We start from the raw sequence: 19,368 nt of genomic DNA on the forward strand, positions 1-19,368 counted from the left end.
GGGCCTGGCCTTCACCGTCCATCGCCAGAGCGCCTGCACCAACTGCAAGCCTGGCAAAAATAAGCCCTATGGGGAGTTGGGGAGAGAGGTGGCACCTCTGTCCTGAGGCAGAGGGTGGGAGGGCACAGGGGAAGCAGGGGCTGGACACAAGCTCGGTTTGATTGTGGATTCATTGTGGAAACCTGATGAAGCATCAAGCCTTTTAAAGGCAGGCAAGAGGAGGGCTCAGTCAGGTTCTAGCAAGAAGGAAACTTTGGGGAGGAAAGTGGGGGTGGGCAGTGGTGACATGTTTTAGCTGGGCAGCCAGGAGCGTCCGCTGCCTCTGGACCAGCCCCGGCGGCTGAAGGATTCACCGCCGGTGCTGCAGGACATGGACCCCGTGCCGACACCGAGCAGGAGAAGCGCAGACGCACCGAGGTAACCTGTTACTGCCGATGGAGCTGTTCCAGGCAGGCAGCAGGGCCCCTGCCCGGGCCCAGAGCAGCCCCCGCAGCCGCCTGCCCCCCGCACCACGGCCAGCTGGGGCTCGGGTGTTCTCCCAAAAAGTGGGCTCGTTCGCCTGGTGTGCAAAACGCCAAACTACACCCAGGGCCGAGGTATTTTATTCAATTAATTTTTACGCAAAGATGGGCACTAGGTGGCCGCTCCAGAAAGCTGCGCCCCGCACGGAGAAGCTACAGGGTATTGTACAGTTCAAGGCGTCAGTCACAGGTAATACTCACACCCCTCAGCTCATATTTGGGTAGTTTCTTTCTCACTTCATCGTAGGGGTACAGCTCCCTTTACGACGTGTGCTCCGAGAGCGAGGGGCCTATTTGAGTGGGGGCCTTCTCTGGCCTAGGGGTGTGATTTTTAGTATTACCATGAGGATAGGTCACCTAAAGAACGCTCAGTGTTAGTCCCTGTCGCCAGCCCCGTTAGTTGTCCTCGACTGCAGGCTCTACCACGCAGCCTCCGGTGCCTCCTGCGGCGGGATGTTCCCTCCCGCCACTCTCGGCTCTCTCCAAGGCCGCAGCCGTAGAACGAACGCGTCCCTCCTGCGGCCGCCGCGCTGCTCTGCCCGGCTCGCCCGGGCGCTGCTAGTGCCTACGGGAAAATTCCATTTCCTTCGGGAAACCGCAGGCGGCGACCAGGAGCCCCTCGGGCGCCCCGCGCCCTCCGTCCCCGGTGCCGGGGGACCCTCGGCGGAGGCAGGGCCGGAACCGGCCGAGCAGGGCGGCTGTGGGGCCTCCGGGTGACCCAGCACCCCCAGGGCGGGGCAGGAACGCCCCGCTCCCCCGCAGCCCTCGGTGCCAGCCCGCCTGCGCGGCGCTGCCCCGGGCCGGGCCAAGGCTCGGTAATGTGGGGACGGGGCACCGGCCGCCCCGCTGCCCGCCGGCCTCCCCGCGGCGTTCCCGGGCCGCTGCCGGCGCCACCACCCCGGGGTGGAGGCGGCGTGAAGCGGCCACGCCCGGGGTAGGACCGGCGCGTCCCAGCATGCCCCGCGCTCCGCCGCGGCGGCCATGGCGGGGAGCAGCCCCGCCCACCGCGTCCCGTCGTGCCTTGCGCCGCCCTCGGCCGGTGCCGTGACGTCAGCGGCACCGCCCTCCCAACCCGGCGGAAGAGGCCGGACGCCCACGCCCTCTCCCCTCGAGCCAATCAGAGACCATCTCGGCTGCCAGGGGAGAGGCGGGACAGCCAATGGGACGCGAGGGAGCCGAGGGCCGGAAGCGCCCGTCAGCGCCGTCGTCCGGGCGACAGGGGCGTGGCGGGGCGTGTCCTGCGGGCGGGCCGCCCCCCGCCGCCCCCCGCCGCCCCCCGCCCTCGCCCCGCGGCGCCGCCCCCGCGCCCGGCAGCCCCGGGCCCGGCGCTCCCCCGCCCGCTGCGGGTCCGGGTCCGGGTCCGGGCCCGGGCTCGGCGCGGCGCGGCCCGCCGCAGGGAGGATGGGGCAGCCGCGGAGGCCGGCGAGCGGCAGCGGCCCGGCGGCGCCATGACCGGCGAGAAGAAGAAGAAGAAGCGGCTCAACCGCAGCGTCCTGCTGGCCAAGAAGATCGTTATCCGGGACGGGGCTGGCGTGAGCGCGGAGGGCCGGGGGTTCCGGGGGGCCGGGGGGGGGCCGAGGGCCGGCGGGGGCCCGTGGGGCCCGCGGGAGCGTGAGGCGCGGGGCCGGGGGCTGAGCGGCGCCGAGGGAGGGCCGGGGGCCGCAGCGGGGGCCGCGGGGCCTGCGGGGCCAGGAGCGGGCGGGGGGCGGCAGCCGGCGCGGGGTCCAGGGGCGGGCGATGCTGAGGGCGGCGCGGGGGCCTGCGGCAGCCCCGGGCGGTGCCGGGGCGCGGCGGGGTGGGTCTCGCCCCGGCGGCGGTGCCGCTCGGTGGGCTGCTGGCCCCTCCCGGGGGCCCGGCCGCGGGCGCCGCCGCTCTCAGCTCCGCGGCACGCCGGGGGCTCCAGCGCCCGCTGCCAGGGCCGCTGCCCCGGGGCTCCCCGAGGCGTGCAAGAGCCCGGCCCCGGTTCAGGGGTGTGAGGCTGCCGCCCTCAGACAGGCTTCTTGACCAGTTTCCCGGTCTCACCAGGGGCAGGAATTTACTGGTCACGGGATGCCGACACCGGCATTTAACGTTTGCTTTGAGGATGACAGACTACCTCGAAATTTGTGCAAAATATTTCCCTCTTTTGAGGGAGTTCTTTGCTGCGGGAGGAGGAGAGCGCGGTGAGAGGCTCCAGGTAGCGCCGGCGACAGGTCGCGCCTGGACAAAGGCAGCTTGGAAGTGGGCACACCTGAGCCTAAGATGGTTGTGAGCTCTTTCCCTCTGGGCTTGCTCTCTAGGGAGAAAGTAGCTCTGGTCACGGGGCACTGGCCTGTCCTACAGGCTCCCAGGGTCTTTCTGCATATTTTTACTTTTTTTCTGTAGCACCTTTATATTTTGCGGTAGCAGCCGTGCATCCTCTAGAGCAGTGGTTCCGTGCGGTGACCGCGTCCTCCAAAGGAGATTAGATATCCTGAATTGTTTAAAGAGTCTAACACAATAAGATGGTTGATAACTGGAAGGAGTGACGTTAAGCTGAGAACAGGTTAGATCTGGACCTACTCCATAAAGAGAGATTAACTGTTAATTTTGTTGCAGTCATGTGGTAGAAACGTTTAACTGCTTGAGAGGGTATAAAGGGGGATGATGAAAGGGAGAGGACTGCTCTCTTCTGAGAGAGGCTCTTAGGCTGGTGGAGCAAGCTGGGTAATGGTAGCTGTACTCTTAATGACTGCCTTCGTGCTGCCTTGGGGCTTCTCCCTCTGCTGTAAAACATTATCTCATTTGTGCTCAATAAAACTGACTTCTTTTAATGACCGTGTCCCCCTCAGGTAGGGTGCCTCTCGTGTTGATGCTGTTGATTTGTTTTTTAAGCAGACTTAGCCTCTCTGCGGGAGACAGTTTTAATAGAGTCTGTGAACATAAACAGTGTTTCAGCAGAATTACGTCTCTCGCTGCCTTCGCTCCTGTTTCAGATAACTTACAGCTGCATTAGTTATCTGAAACGCAGTATTATTCTGTCAAAACCTGGGAGGATGTGACTGGGTAAAAGATTGCTCTTCACATGCCAACTTTCTTGAATTCCTGCCCCTGAGAATCTGTCGGTAGTGAATGCTGGAGGCAGGATACAGGTACATCTTTCATCTGGTCTGTTAAATGATTTCTATCTCAAGAGCACGGTACAGAACTGCTAGTCAGCTGCGAGGAAATTAATACAAAGTCCATCCTCTTCTCCTAGAAGAAGTGCCTGTGCATTTGAGGTTTCCCATACCAAATCCAATATCCCTTTGGATGTGAGATTTGTGCAGCTGATAGAAGTTTTTTTAACTTCTGGGTACTCTTCAGGCTGCTGGAAGCTGTCTAAATTGCTGGGATTGCAGACATTTCAGGTGGTTTTATTAATAATGTATCAGGGCTAGACTACACTTCTTGGTGAGTGCAGATCATGTGGTTTGCTGATACAAGAAATGTGTTCCTGTGGAAAAGCACGTTGTGCTACTAAACATTTGGCCCGTGCAGTTCCCTGATGTAATTCAACTGAAACTTGTGTGCTTTCCTCCTGTTCCTTGCGATTTGTTTTCCTTGTGAGCTTGTGACTTTGCAAGCGCGTCCTGCGTGGCAGGAGAAAACCTCCTGGCCTGGCAGCTGAGATTTGGCGCTTGGAAAAGAGACAGAACAAATGCTGCCCTGGAAGCACCATGAGAAATCTTTAAGGAAAGAAATATAAGCAAGGCGTTGAGTATGGGGGTTTTTAACAGCTGATCTGAGGACTGTGCCTTTCCCACCATGCTGGGTAGATGGAGTTGGTGCCGAAGAGCAAAACTGCTTTCCCAAACTCCCAGAGTCTCTTCTGGGGTGTTGCACGTACTGCTGTCAAAATATGCAGAGAATTGAGGTGTTTCATTTCCAAGTCCTTAAGGCAAGGATTGAAAGGCTGATACACTTGGTCATCTTTAAAGAAACCATAGTGGTATCAAAGATATTAGCTCTTGGAGAAAAAAAGTGAGAACAATCAGCTTTGTGGGAGAGGCTCGTGTTGGTAGACCCTGGGTGGGGAGATGCTGCAGCGTGAGCTCGCCTGCGCTAGACAGCACTGGATCACCTCGGGAACGGCTTAGGTCAGAGCCGACGTTTCAGCGTCCAGCCACACATCTCAAATCTATTGCACATCAGAATATGTGTTTTGTTTTGTTTTTTTTTTTTACTTACGGAGCTCTGTTTTGCAGCGCCAGGGGATCGGAGAGCCCAGCGTGTACCACGCCGTGGTGGTTATTTTCCTGGAGTTCTTTGCCTGGGGGCTGCTGACCACGCCGATGCTGACGGTGAGTAACTCTCCCTGGGAATAATACTGGCTCTTGTAGACTAGAGGTTGCCTTGGGTTGGCGAGGGTAAAGATCCTGCCATAGGCCTTTGGAGTATAGGAAGTCGAAACCAAGGTGTGATGGTTTGTACATGAAAAAGGTGGAGCTACAGAAGTTTTTTTTATAGAGTTGGGCGATTCTTCCCTTAATTATTGTAGCTTAACTTGATGCAAAGCATGAGTTAGATTTTCAGAAGCTTTTGGAGGATCCCAAGAAAGCAGGAGTGAAAGACCTGACCTGAAATTACTAGAATTTACTGGTAGTTCAGTGTCATTTATTGCCTTTCGTTTTCCCTAGGTATTAAAAAAATGCACTTGGGAGCTTAATGAAAGAAAGTTGAGCAAAGCTTTGACTTTTTACCTGAAGACCACACTTTTTACCCTACACTGACTTATTCAGGGATAAAAGAGGGTTTTTTTAACTCCCACCATCGTTGTATGGGGTGTCAAAGCAGAGACAATTTCCTGGCAATTACTTGCTACACCAAGTCAGGGTGGTCCTAGGAGAGCCCACCAGTAGCTCATTCAGACGTGACTGAGTTACGATTAACACAGGCAGCAGAAGCGACTTCACAACCAAGTTAAACGCAGAGGCACAGCTTTATTAAAGAAGCTTAAAATCTGATCTCAGATACTTGTCTTTAGTTAAGGAGCTGTAAACTTCTGATCTGGCACTTTCAGGAAGGATTCTCAGCTTTTTAAATTCATTTCCCAGCAGTGGTGTGCCAGCTCACGTTGAAGTCTAATGTGCCATACGTATTTTTGACCTGATCTCTGATATCTAGGTAACTATGCAAAAGGAGTCTTTGTTTATGCAAAGGCATTGAGAAATATAGTATTAGCTTAGTAGTATAAAATGCAAATCGAGCACATAGATAGTACAAAAGGGAGAGAGAATAACAGAGAGGTTATGTGGTCACATGAAGCAAAAACAGAGGGAAATCAGGGGTGCAGGGGTGGAGCAAGGCATGTTTTTATTATCTTAGCCTTGCCCAGCCGTGTTGGAATAATTTATAGACCTGGGAAGTATTAAAGAAAGTGGCTGCCCCTGTGGGAGAGAGGAGGAAGGGTTCCTCACGTAGGTACAGCAGTGGCATCGTTGGGAGTGTGTTTCCCATTTTCCCTGTTTTGTGCCCTTCCAGGCGTCTGGCTGTCAGGTGCTTATGGAAATTTTGCAAAAGCTGCTAGCTCTGGTTTTGTTTTTTTTTCCTAGGTGTTACACCAGACTTTTCCTCAGCATACATTCTTGATGAATGGCCTGATTCATGGAGTCAAGGTAAGGAATATTCCTTCCAGGCTTTCATTTGAATCTGCGATCAGTGCCAGAAGAGGCAAGCCGTTATAACCTGTGTCGTTTGCTAATGTCACCCAACATTTGACGGATAAATTTTCGTATTTCAGTTTGGGGTCCTGCTGGCAAACCTAAACCAAAATGAAGCATTGACAGAGCATAGACATTGGGTAGCTCGTGTAGTTGATTTTACTGAGCAGTATTGACAACATGCTGCGTGTCAGCGTGGGTTTGGGGCTATAACGTTCTAATCCATGTGAGATCAGCCCTGTATCCGTGTTCTGGAGCGTAACAAAATAAAAAAAATCAATGACATCCGAACTTAACAGCTGTAGGAGTTGAAACTAAGCAGGCCTTAGTGGGCTCTCCCCAGACAGAAGGTGGGGAGTATGCTGTGACGTGGTAAGGGGGCGCAGTGAGTTCGGGCTAGACCAGCATTCCCAGAGCAGAATTGGAGGCAACTATAGGGAGCCGGCAGTAGCCACGTGTTCTGACGGGAATGTGGCAAAACAGATTGTTGGGCCCTGTCTCTGGCAGGAGGATCCCAGAAAATGGCCCCAGAGAGGTTTGCTTCAATGTGAGTTGGGCACTCCCATATACGCTTAAGGGCTCTTCCCTGCCTGTCTTGGGTTTGAAAGACGTTGAAAGGCATTGAGCAATTTTATTTGTGCTTAATGGCCTTGGCATCTCATCGGGTCTGTCTTGTCTCCATCTAAAAGAGAAAGCTTTCCCTAGAACGGCAGCAGATGTTAATGCGATGGAGCTGTGCCAACATCTTTTTAGGTACTCGCCGGGCAACTCCCTGCTGCACAGGCCTGCCTGGGAAGTCCACAGCTGCAGGCGGAGCAGTTGCAGAGAACGGGAAGTAATCGGAGTGGTTAGCCGTGCCTCGCTGGTCGAGGACTTGGTTTTTTCTCCCTAAAAGAATGCGAGCAGTTTAACAAACTGTTGTGTTTTGCCTGCTTGTAGAAAATAGGAATGGCTTGTCTCCTCGTATTTTTATCCTTAGATGATGTTGTCAAAAGCTCTTGCTATCGACAATCGGAATTCGACTGAGAGGTTTCTCTCTGTTGTCCTGTCTGTCTTCCTTAGGGTCTGCTTTCTTTTCTAAGTGCCCCACTGATTGGTGCTCTCTCTGATGTCTGGGGCAGGAAATCCTTCCTCCTCCTCACTGTCTTCTTCACGTGTGCGCCAATTCCCCTTATGAAGATCAGTCCATGGTGAGTTTACTCTTGTTATAACGAGGGGCTCTGAGGAGAGGAATGAGCATGAGGCTGAATGACGTGGGATTTGAAGGTTCAGTGTCAGGAAGAGTCCGTCTTTCCTCTCCTGGTGCCTGTTCTCCTGACAAGTGCGTTGTCACTATTAGGGCACGTCAATGTTTCCTTCCTGTGTGGGGAGAAGAAGTGATAAAACTCTGTGGGCCCCCAGACTCAAGCTCAGTGTTCCTGAGGGCTTTCTGGTGCAATGAAGTAGGGTGGACTGAAGGAAGAATAAGGGAGAGGTTCTAATTCAGCAGCTGTGGACTACCGTGTGGTTGCTCTCTAACTCTGCCTTTGGCAATGCCTGTTCCAGGTGGTATTTTGCTGTCATTTCCATGTCTGGAGTCTTTGCTGTCACCTTTTCTGTGATTTTTGCCTACGTTGCCGATATCACGCAGGAGCATGAACGCAGCACGGCGTACGGCTTGGTAAGGAGCTGAACGACTGGCTTGTCTGTTGAAAGAAATATTTGGGGCTTTGCAGGCAGGAGAGGTATGAAATTAGGGTGGGAGATTATCGACGAGCCTGAGGATGATGCCGGTGAAAAGATGGTATGCGCTTCACTAATAATACAGTCTCCCCTTTCTTCTGTTGTGATTTAGCACCGAGGGAGAGGCCTAATTTCTATGCGATCTTAATACCAGCTGTATTGTTGCTGAGCATTTAAAGCAGGCTGGTCTGTGAACATCTTTGCACCAGGAAAGGGGGCAGGCTGTGATGCTGGCATGTATACAAGTAGCCTGTGATCGGGCTCTTTCTGTAGGGTTACTGAAAGTATCATATATGAATTGTTAGGATAGCTTTAATTTCCCTTTGCTAGAACTAAGCCAAGAGAACACGTCATCTTTCTGTCTGCAGGAGTCCCAGTTCACTTGGATTACCTCCATCAAAGATGGCAAAGCTAGTACTCTTGGGTTACTCTGGAGGAGAAAATAGGCTCTAGAAGGAAGAGGCTGTATTCATGTTTTATCCTTCCAGGTGTCAGCCACGTTTGCTGCTAGTCTGGTCACAAGCCCAGCAATTGGTGCATACCTTTCCCAAGCCTACGGCGACACGTTGGTGGTTGTGCTAGCTTCAGGTGTTGCTTTGCTGGATATTGGTTTCATCCTGCTGGCTGTGCCAGAGTCTCTGCCAGAAGAGATGCGCCCGGTCTCCTGGGGAGCTCCAATCTCTTGGGAACAAGCAGACCCTTTTGCTGTAAGTAATCTTGCTGTTGTTTTTCCACGTGCTGGAATTAGCGTTATTTTGGCTGTCTGAGGAAAAACCAATTCTGGACGAAAGCACTTGACTAAAAATCTGAGAAAACTGAAAGGGTTCTTACACCTCATTCTAGGATGTACATTGATGCAATTGTACACCTGGTCTGGTGTGCTGTGGCAGTGTTTGCATCTTCCTCTGAAATGCTGGTCTGGTTTCCTTCACGTGTTCACTTCTTACATCTAAGATGGTGACTTAAGGACTTGGTTTTGCTGTCTCTGTACCTGGAGAATATTTAATGATATTAACTCTTTTTTTCCCCTTTTTTTAAACACTTTTTTCATTCCCCACCCCCCTTCCCTACAGTCCTTGCGGAAAGTGGGTCAGGATTCTACAGTGCTGCTCATCTGTATCACCGTCTTTCTCTCCTACCTTCCTGAAGCCGGCCAGTACTCCAGCTTTTTCCTGTACCTGCGACAGGTCAGTCTCTTGCGATGAGGGAAGGCTCTGAGCTCAGGAAGTCCCAGCCTACATCTTAGGTTCGCTATCTTTCTTGCATGTCCTGAGGAAGCTAATCTTGGCCAATAGCTTAGTAAAGTTGAAGCTAAAAGAAATAGTGACTCGCTTCAACTTTCCTAAGAAATGCGGGAGCCTGGCGACCCCTCTGTAGGCATTGCCGGGACCCTTGCTTGGCTTCTTGCCCGTGGTCTGCTTGTCCATCCCATCCACGCCACTTTCAGGCATTTAAAGTGAGCCCAGTGATTTAAAGCTGTTTCTTCAGCCAGAGGAAAATCTCCCATCTTATTCCCGTGGCAGCAGGGAGGTGGTGGAAGGTACGGTGGATTAATGTTTAAGTACCTGATAAGCAATGTCAGTAAACATTAGTGACACCGGTGGAGTGGCTTTTCTTGTATGGTACAAATCTCTTGCCTGAAAAGTCCCTTTTTGGTGTTTTCACAGGTCATTGGTTTTTCCTCAGAGACTGTGGCAGCCTTTATTGGTGTAGTTGGAATTCTCTCTATACTGGCTCAGGTGAGAAGCAATTTCTGTCTTGGCTCTCGCAGTTATAAGAATGTCCAAAATTTCTGATTACCCGGGCCAGTGAGTTGTCAGAGTCCCTGTGGCCACACAGACATCATCGGACCCATGCGTGGCTACCTGCGGTCCCTCTTTCTTATCTTCTGAGCGTAGCTGTTGCTTGTTGAGTAACAAACTAACTGTGGTAAACCGCGGGGTGGCCCCATGTTGCTCGGTGGAACTCTAGATTGTGCTGATTGCCGTGGATAGGGATGTGCTGGTTCCTAACGCAGCGTTACAGGACTGGAGGATTGCATGTGCGTGATAGCCAGTCTCACGGCAGCACGAGTTCCCTCGGATTCCTGTCCTCTTGTCTTCCAGTGTTGTCGTCCTTTGCACTTTCTTTGAAAGCACCTGGTTTTTGGTTTTCTTTTTCCAGACAGTAGTGTTGGGAATTCTCATGCGTTCAATAGGAAATAAAAACACCATCCTCTTGGGACTGGGCTTCCAGATCCTGCAGCTTGCCTGGTACGGCTTTGGATCGCAGCCTTGGTAAGAGTTTGCCCACGTTTGTCTCCTGGCGTCGGCAGGTTCCTCCCTCCGCGGCGGCTCTGCGGCGGCTCCCCGTCCCCCGGCAGAGGGAGATGCTGCCCTGCGGCCGTGCTAGCCTGCGGCCCGCCCTCGGGAGCCCGCCTCCTAACTGCTGCCTCTTTCTCTCCGAGGATGATGTGGGCGGCAGGAGCTGTGGCTGCCATGTCTAGCATCACCTTCCCAGCCATCAGTGCCATGGTGTCTAGGAATGCAGACCCCGACCAACAGGGTGAGTCGCTCAGGGATTTGTCTAATGGGCAAGTTCATCCCAGCAGGGGCTTGAGCTGACGCATGTTCAGATTGTCAGCGTTGGTGGTGGAGGGGTGGGCAGGGGCATCTGTGCCAACTGTGGAGCGTCACTTTATTCTTGGTAGTATTGACACTCTTGCCTTCGACCATAGCTGATGCTTTGGGAGGGAACTCTTAAATTATGCCCATAGCTGTTCAGTGTTGCCTGTCTGAGGTAGAGAGGAGACTGCAGCTTAATCGTTTGCCTGCGTCATGATTTGACCTCGAGTCCTCAGACTTGGCTGCCTTAAATTCCAGTTCAGTTGGAAATTGTTGCTTGATGTGGCCACGCTCATCTTGTTCTCGAAAGTAGCAAGTCCAGCATTAGTGGTTTTTGTAAAACCTGATACTAAGCGAAGCTCATCACCAGCTAGCCACTTCATCTGTAGAGTGCATATCAATCCAGATCTGAATGGCTGATCTGAATGTCTGATCCTGTCTTTAAATACCTGAGCATCCTTGAACAGAACAGGCTTACAGCTTTCTGAAGTACCTTGTCTTCCTTTCCTCGCTCTGTCCCCAGGAGTGGTGCAGGGGATGATCACTGGAATTCGGGGTCTGTGTAACGGCCTGGGGCCGGCGCTCTATGGCTTTGTCTTCTATCTCTTCCATGTGGAGTTGAATGAAATGGCTGAGGTGGAAACTTTGGGTAAGGCCTCCAAACCCAACATGGCCAACCCGACAGACGAGGTAACCTCTTCAGCATTATCATCCCATTTGCTGGGCATCTTCCATCCCTGCACTTGACCATTAATCGTTCCTGTGTTTCGCCCTACAGAGCAGCATTATCCCAGGGCCTCCGTTCCTGTTTGGGGCTTGCTCTGTCCTGCTGTCGCTCCTGGTGGCCTTGTTCATTCCGGAACACAACCTTGCACTGAGATCAGGCAGCCACAAGAAGCACAGTAACGGAGCCCAGGCCCACACCCACAGCCCGCAGGCCGGAGGATCGGATGGCAAGGAGCCTCTGCTCGAGGACAGCAGCGTATGAGGTTGGGAGAGGACCCGGCTTGCGTCTCGACTCCAGATCAAGGACGGACTTAGCCAGTTGGAGTTTGGGGAGAGAGGGTGGGGGAGAGAAGAGAGGAGGTAGCAGACTGTGCCACTAACAGCTAATGAGAAGGGACAGGGTTTCCCTTCAAGCCAAATATACCCAGCTGGTGCAAAAATTGAATTGTATCATCTGGTGCTGATGGAGAGGGGAAATACTGAACTGCTCCACATGAAGGGATAGTTCTTTAAAGCAAACCTGCCCTTGTACGTGAATACTGAACTTCATGGTGTGACCTGCCAAACATTCAACTCGCCAGTGAAAAATTAAGGAGCTAGCATTGTCTTTGTTCTAATGTGAACTAACTGAGTTGCCAGCCAGAATGAAACAAGGCATCTGTTACATGCCCCATCCCCTTACGTATCCGGCGCTTGCCGCTGACCCTGTCACAGCTGGGCTGCCTGACCTTGGCCCGGGGAGAGCCTCGACGGCCGTCCCGCGCCGTGCGTGCGGCCTGCGCCGTGGCACACCCCGTGAAAGGCGCCTGCAGAACAGACAGCGCAGTCAGCTGCGAGCAGATCCTTGCTGCTGGGGGTTCTGATGAATTTGCCTGTTCTGGCCCAAATGAAACTTAGACCAAAAAACCCAAAATCTACCGACATAATGTTCCGATGAAGGTAAGAGAAATTAAGAAGTAAAGTTGCAGCTGATGCAAGGGAAAACGGGCAGACGAGAGAAGGGCAACTATATAAATTACAAATGCTTAGATGGTCAACAACACTTGTATTTCTGTTTGGTTTTTGGTTTTTTTTGTTACGCTGGTGTCGCATCGGTCTGTCGCTACCTCCACAGGTAGTAGGTAGAAGGATTTTTTAGAAATCTTTTTCTGGAGCTGTAAGTGCCATTTAGAAAATACAGTTCTCTGAGAGGCTGGAGAAACAACTAAACTCTGCTAAGCACTTTGAAGCGTGGTTTTCTGAAAGAAAGGTCAAAGAAATAGCTGCTTGAGCACTTTTTTTAAAGCATGTGAATTTTTCCCTGGGCTCTTGCCATCTGATATTAAAAACAGATAATGACTGTAGCTTGCTTTTTCTCAGTCCAAAAGATCTGGATGGTGGTGATTGCAATTGATTTGAACTTACAGGTTTGGAGTCCGTGTAGCATTTCTGAGCCTGCTAGCAAGGCTTTTTTGTTGAAAATTGAAACTGCAGCCTCTGCTGCAGGGTTCAGCTCTGTTTAGAAAGAGCAGGAGATACTTGAACTTGAGTGTTGTGAAAGAACCAACCTAAGATAAATGTATACAGAACGCTTGGTTGTTTATAGATACATAGAGATACTGCAGGGGGCAGGAAACAATCGTTCTCGTTTGAGTAAGATAAAACTAAGGGCATTGAGCAATCACTGGGGGAGTAAAGACCAAACTGGGAACACTTAAGAAATTAGTTGTTAAGGGAACTGAGGATACAATGGCCAGAAACAGTCCTGTCTCAGAGTGGGGTATGTGCAACAGCTGTTGTTCTCTGACCGGGATCCCTTCTCTGTAGGTTTGGGATAGGTGACTTAGGGGAGAAAGGCCAAAAAGGGGGGAGTGCTGTCACTTAAAGTCTTGGGTCTTTGCCGCTGGGTAATCGTGGCTGATGCTGTGCCTGCGCAGCAGTGGCTGCAAGTGCCGTTTGCCTCTGGGTTTAATGGAGAACACCAACTGGTCGGCCCTGGGGAGCACAGTCCGTGACCCGCAGGCGGCACAAGCAGGGAAAGCACTGTCCGCCCCCCGCTCTGCCGGGGCAGAACAGCTCGCCCCGCTCCAGGGGCGCGAGGGGACGCGAGCGCCCGGTGTGTTCGGTGTCTGACCTCTTCTGCGCGGCTGTCGGCCTGAGGGCTGGTTAATGTTGGCTTTGGTACGGACTGAGAGCTGCAATTTCGTGTAGGTCTCTTAAGCACCTGTCAATATATTAACAGCTTGGAACCACTGCCTGCCTAGATGGGACTGAACTAATAATTTAATGTCTGTTTGCCAATTTTCTGGACCAGTTAGTTACTGGAGGTGGACGTTTAAGTGAAATTATTCATAGTTTGTTTTGCATTAATCCAGCCCAGTACCCAGATCCTGTAATCAGAACTCTAAGAGTAAATTATTGTCCATGCAGAGGGCAGCCACCCCGGACACTGAGGGTTTGCGGTTGCGGATCTAGTTGCGGGACTGCAGAACAGAGCTAGCAGAAGGTCTCAGTGGCTTGCGGTGACTTCAGTCTTCCCACGTTCATTGTGGCGATCCTCCAGATTCCCAGATGTTACTGGGATGGTCCGTGCTGTGCGTGCACAGCAAAATTCTGTCCTGAAGGAACTCCAGTCACTTAAACTTCCAGGCATCAGTGTGAACTCTGTATTGCTCACAAAAACGCCTTTTTTTAGACTGGAGCTTTACCAGGTACACCTGGCGATGCGTTTATTTAAAATGAACTGAAGTAGGTTTGTCCCTCACACACAAATGAAGTGAAATGAAACACCAAATTGTTACCTCGTTCACACTGAGGCACTCAGAGCTTCACGGGTAGAGCGGAACACTACAAAAAGACGAGCATAATTTATATGATATAAAGTATATAGAGATATATTTTTAAAAGTCCTTTCCTTTATTGAATAGTTTATTGAAACCGATGTGTTTCTAGTCCCATTCCCTCTCAGCACTGCTGCTGCCTGCGGCGTCTCAGCCTCTCCTTCCCTTCAGACAGCAGAACTAACCGGGTGGGCTTCCCTCCTCGGTGCCCGTCCGTCACGACACGATACCCAAGTTTCCAGTGATGCCAGCGTCCCCCGGTTCGTGAGTAGTGGGCCTGGAGTCTTTCGGTCACTGCTTCAGCCCCCGAGTTCGGGGCTGGGATGCCGCCGGTTGCTGCCACGTCTGCGGGCTGCAGCCTGGCTGTTTGAGAGGCTCCACGGCGGCAGGGGTTTCTTCGGCTGCTGCGGGGGTACAGCGTCAGGCAGCCGCGCCGGCAGCGGGTACGCTGCGAGCGCTGTCAGCGCTAAGGTGACTTGTACCTCGGTCCCTCGCTGTGCTGGGACGCGGTGTAGCCCCGAGGCCGGGCGCCCGCGGCGTGGGGACCTGCTCTGGGAACGGGGGCTCCCCGGGGCAGGGCTGCTCGCCTGCCCCAGGGGCGTCGCTTGTTCCCGGTGCTGGCAGCAGGCAGGGATTCCTTTCCAGGGTTTTGGAGTTGCTTTCACCTGGCTGGGTGGGGGCCTCAGCCCCAGGTAACTCCCCTCCCCATCAGCGCAGGGATGTGACCCACCCACCGTTCTGCCTTTAAGTGACAGAGGAGGACTTGGGCCAAGCGGTGACAGAGCTGAAGTTACCAGACCTGAATGAAGAATGTCTCATTCTGAAGGGCTGGTAATTCTGCAGCGTCGCACGTGGAGACTGGAAAATCTGTACGGAGCATTCAGCTAGTTTTGCCAATTTTTGTTACTTTATATGAAAATGCAACTTTTTTAAAAGAGCCGTTTCTTAAAATCCCCTTGATCTGCTGTGTAGTGCCTGAGCCTGGCTGTTTAACATCGCTATTCCCAGAATTTGTCTGCAGTGACTTATAATTCAGGTCGGTAACAGCAGTGCCCCACACATAAGGCAAAAATTGGCTTAATTGCCCTTCTTCTGCAGCTCCAGTGTTAATGGCAGCAGTTCAAGTGAGTTTAAACTGATCATGTCGCATCAAAAAACCTGTGTTAAACCATTGCTTTCTCTTTTGCCATTACTTTTGCAAAATAGTAACTTTTTACTTCGCTGTTTTTTATTCTTTTCTCTGCACTTGAATGGCTGCTAACATCTTTGGTTATCTTTAAAAAGTGTGGGCATGTGGCAAGCCCACGTTCACTGAAGGATGGCAGTACCTCTGCTCTCTGAAAGTTTTACTATTGTGTGCGTTTCTGTATCTCTTTTAAGCTAACAATGAAATGTATTTATTTCAGTTCAGGTTGTGTTTAGAACTAGCTAATCTCTCCCTCCGATGGATTATTTATTAAACTGCTGCTTTCCTGTTGCATTGAAGGTCTCTGTCCTCGTCCTTCTCCCCCGCCTGTGTTACAAGCCAGCTTTCCGAGCCTGCCCCGGGCTTCTGCCCAGCCCGTCTCGACACTTGTAAATTGTGCAGAAGAGGGTGTTACGAGAGATTATGCATCGGGCCTTGGCAACCGACTTCGTGTCTCGAATGGGCACAGGTTGTTGTGTTGTTTCTACCAATTCCTTAAAACAAAAGTATTCCAGAGCAAAAAGTACTTGGAACCAATTCACATTCACCCTTGATCCTAAAATAGCTGTCCAGGTTTCCACCGGAGTATTAAAATAGCAGTACCTCAACAGCCCGACCTTCTCCGGTGCTTAGGCATAACACGATCTGACCCCCTGGCCCCGCTGCTCCTCGCGCCGACGGGGGCCGAGAGCTTGCGCAGGAGGAAGCGGTTTTGGGGCAGTTTGGGCAGGGCAATATTTACAATATCGGGCCAAGGAGGGAGCGGCAAAACGCTCTGGAGGAGCGGGCGGCCTGCTGCGCGTAGGGGGCCGGTGCCGTAGCTGTCGCCTTCAGCAGGTGACAACTCGCCGGCAGGTTTGCGTGAGCTGGGCCAGGGCTGCCCGTCCCCAGCCCCAGCCTGAGACGGCGGAGCGGGTCCCGGCACCGGCTCCCTGGCTCCTGCCTCCTCACGCCAGCCCCCCTGGAGTCTCCTCCCAGGGCTGGTTTTAGCATCCCAGACACTGCTGTTTTCATTTCCAGACAGACTTAATTTAGATCTTACTCACTTAAACACTTTTGGTGTTTGAGGATGGTAGGAAGTGAACAATATAATCACAAAAAGTATAAACACCTCCAGGTCAGCTCTTGGATGGGATCTGGTGGTTGATGGCCGATATCCTGTAATGAACTGGAAACACAAGCCATCTATTATACAATGTGTTGCCTTTTGTATTTATTTCCTCTGGACTTGAGCTTAGTTTTTTTTCATTTGTATTTGAGAAAGAACCCTCAGCTTGTCTCACTTTGCATCACTGGAGAAAAAAAGTCCTCTTCTCGATGCGGTGGTCATCGGGCTGCACAGCGGGCGCCATGGCCGAGCTGCCTGGCAAGGGGCAGGGCCGGTCTGCAGGATGAGCTTCCCCACGGTGGGATTCCCATGTTTTGCACCATGCAGAAAAGCTTAATCTTGTTCCAGTCGTCCTCAGTAACATCTACTCCAGCGCTGTCGTTTCTGGTGTTGGGCGTTAGTGAGTGCCGGTGCTGACAGCCCGGGGTTACACCCCAGCCCGAGGGGCTCCAGCGCTGCTGGCGGCAGCGCGGGGGTATCCTGTGCCGGGGGCCAGCGCTCGTCCCTCTGCGGTTTGTCTCTACCTGCTGAAGTGTTCTGTTTCCTGAGAAGCGGCTCTGGACCGAGCATTGCCCAGCGAGAGCCCCCTGCTCCAGCCCCTCAGGAGGAAGCACAAGTGGCTTCCAGGAAAAATGTTCAGGCTTTTGTTTCTTCAAAACCATCATTCCCTTCACTCTGATCCAAAAGGTTTCCTGTTGGGTGGAAAACTGTCCCGGCGCCTAAGCTTGCTCTTTCCGCCCTGTGTTGCAACCTTTTGATCTCTCTTTGCCATGTTCAGGGCAGGGGCAGCTGCCTGTGCACGCCTCTGGGGTCGAAGGAAGACCCTCCAAGTCTGTTAAAGGAAAGACCCTGAGCAGGTTGAGGAGCGGGGACTGTGGTGGGTCGGCGCACGGGGGGCTCGGGGGGGCTCAGGGCCAAACCTGCGAGAGCTGCCTTGGGGACCCGCTGCCACGTTACTCTGAGCTTGGACGAGTCCCCTGACCTCCCCCTGGCTCGGTAACCCTGCCGTTAGAGCTGGCCCTCGTGGAGTTGGAGGTTTATCAGGTTTCCGTAACTCTGATTTCGCCCTGATCTGTGTTGCCCATCTGCCCGTGTGGCAGAGGCCAGGGCAGCTCCCACATGCTCGTGGCGCCAAGCGCTCTGCCAACCCCGAACCAGAGGAAGTGCATCATGAGGCGCTGGACTTTCTGGTAGCTATTAATTTCCTGATGACTGCTCCGGGAAAGCTTCTGTTTAAAAGAAAGGCCTGCTCCGTAAGTCCTCAGGTCTTGTTCAGATGCTCATTTATGGGGTTTTTCTTTTCTCACCTGAAGCATCACTTTGAGGGGCACCTGAGGGCTTGGGGTGCCATGCCAAGGGCTCGTGGAGAGCTGCCTCTCTCAGAGGAACGTCAATCCGGTCCCCAACACAGCGGCTGCTTCACCACCGACTCGCAGCCAGAGGCTGAGCAGCTCCACAGCCCCCAACACCAGGCATGGACCTGGCAGTTGGTACAGCCGGTGGGTGCCAAAAGACCAGGACTGATCCTGCCAGGAGCCCTCGGTGTTGGTCTGTCATTGCAGGAGCCCTGGCTGAAAGCTGCACCAGACCCCAGCCAAGAGCAGCCTCTAGGGCTTGGATAATTAATTTTTTTAACTGTGTTTTGCCCCTCCTGCTCCAAAATCCAGCAGCAGCGAGTGTGGTCTGTGAGAACAGTATTTCCCTCTTTAAACTCTTTCTTGGTGACATTACGAAGCAATCCTTCCCCTAATGAAGTAACTCATAGCTTGGTGCTTACCCTCTCTGCAAACCACTGTGCGTGCGCAGCCTGTGCAGCCCTGGCAGTTCCCCCCGGGGCTCACCCGGTGCCTTCGCTCGCCCATCACCGTGGGGGGACGAGCGGGGCAGCCTCGTGCATCCGAGCAGGTGCCGCGGATCTGGGCTGCGGGAGCGGGAGGCAAAACCCTGGCATCACGCGGGTGTCCCGGGCTCGCTGCTGGGAAGAGCCTGGTAGGCGCGGGGACCAGCCCTGGCCACGGCTTGTGCCATGCCAGGGCTGGGCTGGGGGCTCCGGTGGCTGCTGGAAACTCCGGGAAGTGGTTCTGTTAACACAGGATGGAAGGAACAAAAACCCCAGAGCCATTAATCAACTGGCTTTGGCTGAATGTGCATATTTGATGGCGGCTGTTTACGGAGCACTTCCCTTGCTCAGAGGTCTCATGGGCTGTCAAAGGATTAATTGCCCGACCTCCCGAAAGGATGCGCGACGCGCCCAGTGCCCGGAGCTGCCTCTCCATAGTGTTCCCTTGGTGGGAAATGGCCAGGTCCTGCGAGAACTTTCCACCTTCTGCGACAGGAGGCGCAGGGCTGGGCACGTCACCTCCCTCGGCCCTTTGGCACCTTTCCTGGCTCTGGCCACAGGCCGGTGGGACGGGATGGGGCAGAACCGGGCCCATCTCTTCCCAGCGAGGTGGGTAGGAGTGAGGAAACGATGCCAGACCTGCCATGAGACAGAGGACAGGCGCTGAGGCTGTCCCAGGGCCTCGGCGCTAGATAATGCAGGGTAATCAACACCTTCCACGTGGCAGCGCTTTCTCCTTCTACACCATAAAACCAGTGCTCCCAGGAACACTAACTTTCATCCTTGAAAACACCCTGTTCTGGGAATAAATCCCTTCTGTTCTGGGGATGCACCTTTCCAAATGGAAAAGTTTCCCATGTTTCAGGGCGCTCAGGGCTCGGGGCTGGGTTCCTCCCGTGTGCCCTCGTGCCGCTGCCCGGGCTGCAATGGGGGCTGCCTGCTCCCAAGGCCACATTCCCACAGGGGTCCTGGTGAGACCTGCCCTGGGCAGGCACTGCAGCCCCAGGCTACCCTCCCTCCGCCCCACGCGCTGGCCGCAGGCAGCCGTGCTCACCAGCCACGTTAAACGTGGGCTCTGGACTTGCTTTTGTGGCAGGGGGTCTGAGACAGCCCCCCCCCAACAGACAGACATCCCCAGCCAGCCCCATGATGGTTCATTTCAGCTGCTGGTGCTTGGGGCATG

The 19,368-nt window shown here is 53.4% G+C and overlaps 1 protein-coding gene across 1 annotated transcript; it reads left to right on the forward strand.

Annotated features, from left to right (window-relative positions):
• Positions 1–1,796: 1,796 nt before the first annotated feature.
• On the forward strand, positions 1,797–15,536 carry LOC104043314 (hippocampus abundant transcript 1 protein). Its single transcript, XM_064469701.1, has 12 exons — positions 1,797–2,053; positions 4,727–4,822; positions 6,074–6,136; positions 7,244–7,371; positions 7,727–7,841; positions 8,392–8,610; positions 8,977–9,090; positions 9,571–9,642; positions 10,067–10,179; positions 10,350–10,447; positions 11,030–11,196; positions 11,285–15,536. The coding sequence occupies exons 1-12, from the start codon at positions 1,970–1,972 to the stop codon at positions 11,492–11,494; spliced, it is 1,479 nt and encodes a 492-aa protein (XP_064325771.1). The 5' UTR covers positions 1,797–1,969; the 3' UTR covers positions 11,495–15,536.
• The last annotated feature ends 3,832 nt before the right edge of the window (positions 15,537–19,368 follow it).

Source organism: Phalacrocorax carbo, chromosome 19 (assembly GCF_963921805.1).
Source record: "Phalacrocorax carbo chromosome 19, bPhaCar2.1, whole genome shotgun sequence".
Lineage (NCBI taxonomy): Eukaryota > Metazoa > Chordata > Aves > Suliformes > Phalacrocoracidae > Phalacrocorax > Phalacrocorax carbo.

What these genes read in the sequence shown, in the direction of transcription:
- LOC104043314 (XM_064469701.1), top strand. Translation starts at nt 1,970, where the DNA reads ATGACCGGCGAGAAGAAGAAGAAGAAGCGGCTCAACCGCAGCGTCCTG. An exon ending in TTTTCCTGTACCTGCGACAG is followed by an intron (nt 9,091 to 9,570) that starts GTCAGTCTCTTG and finishes GTGTTTTCACAG; the next exon opens with GTCATTGGTTTTTCCTCAGA. An exon ending in TGCAGACCCCGACCAACAGG is followed by an intron (nt 10,448 to 11,029) that starts GTGAGTCGCTCA and finishes CTCTGTCCCCAG; the next exon opens with GAGTGGTGCAGGGGATGATC.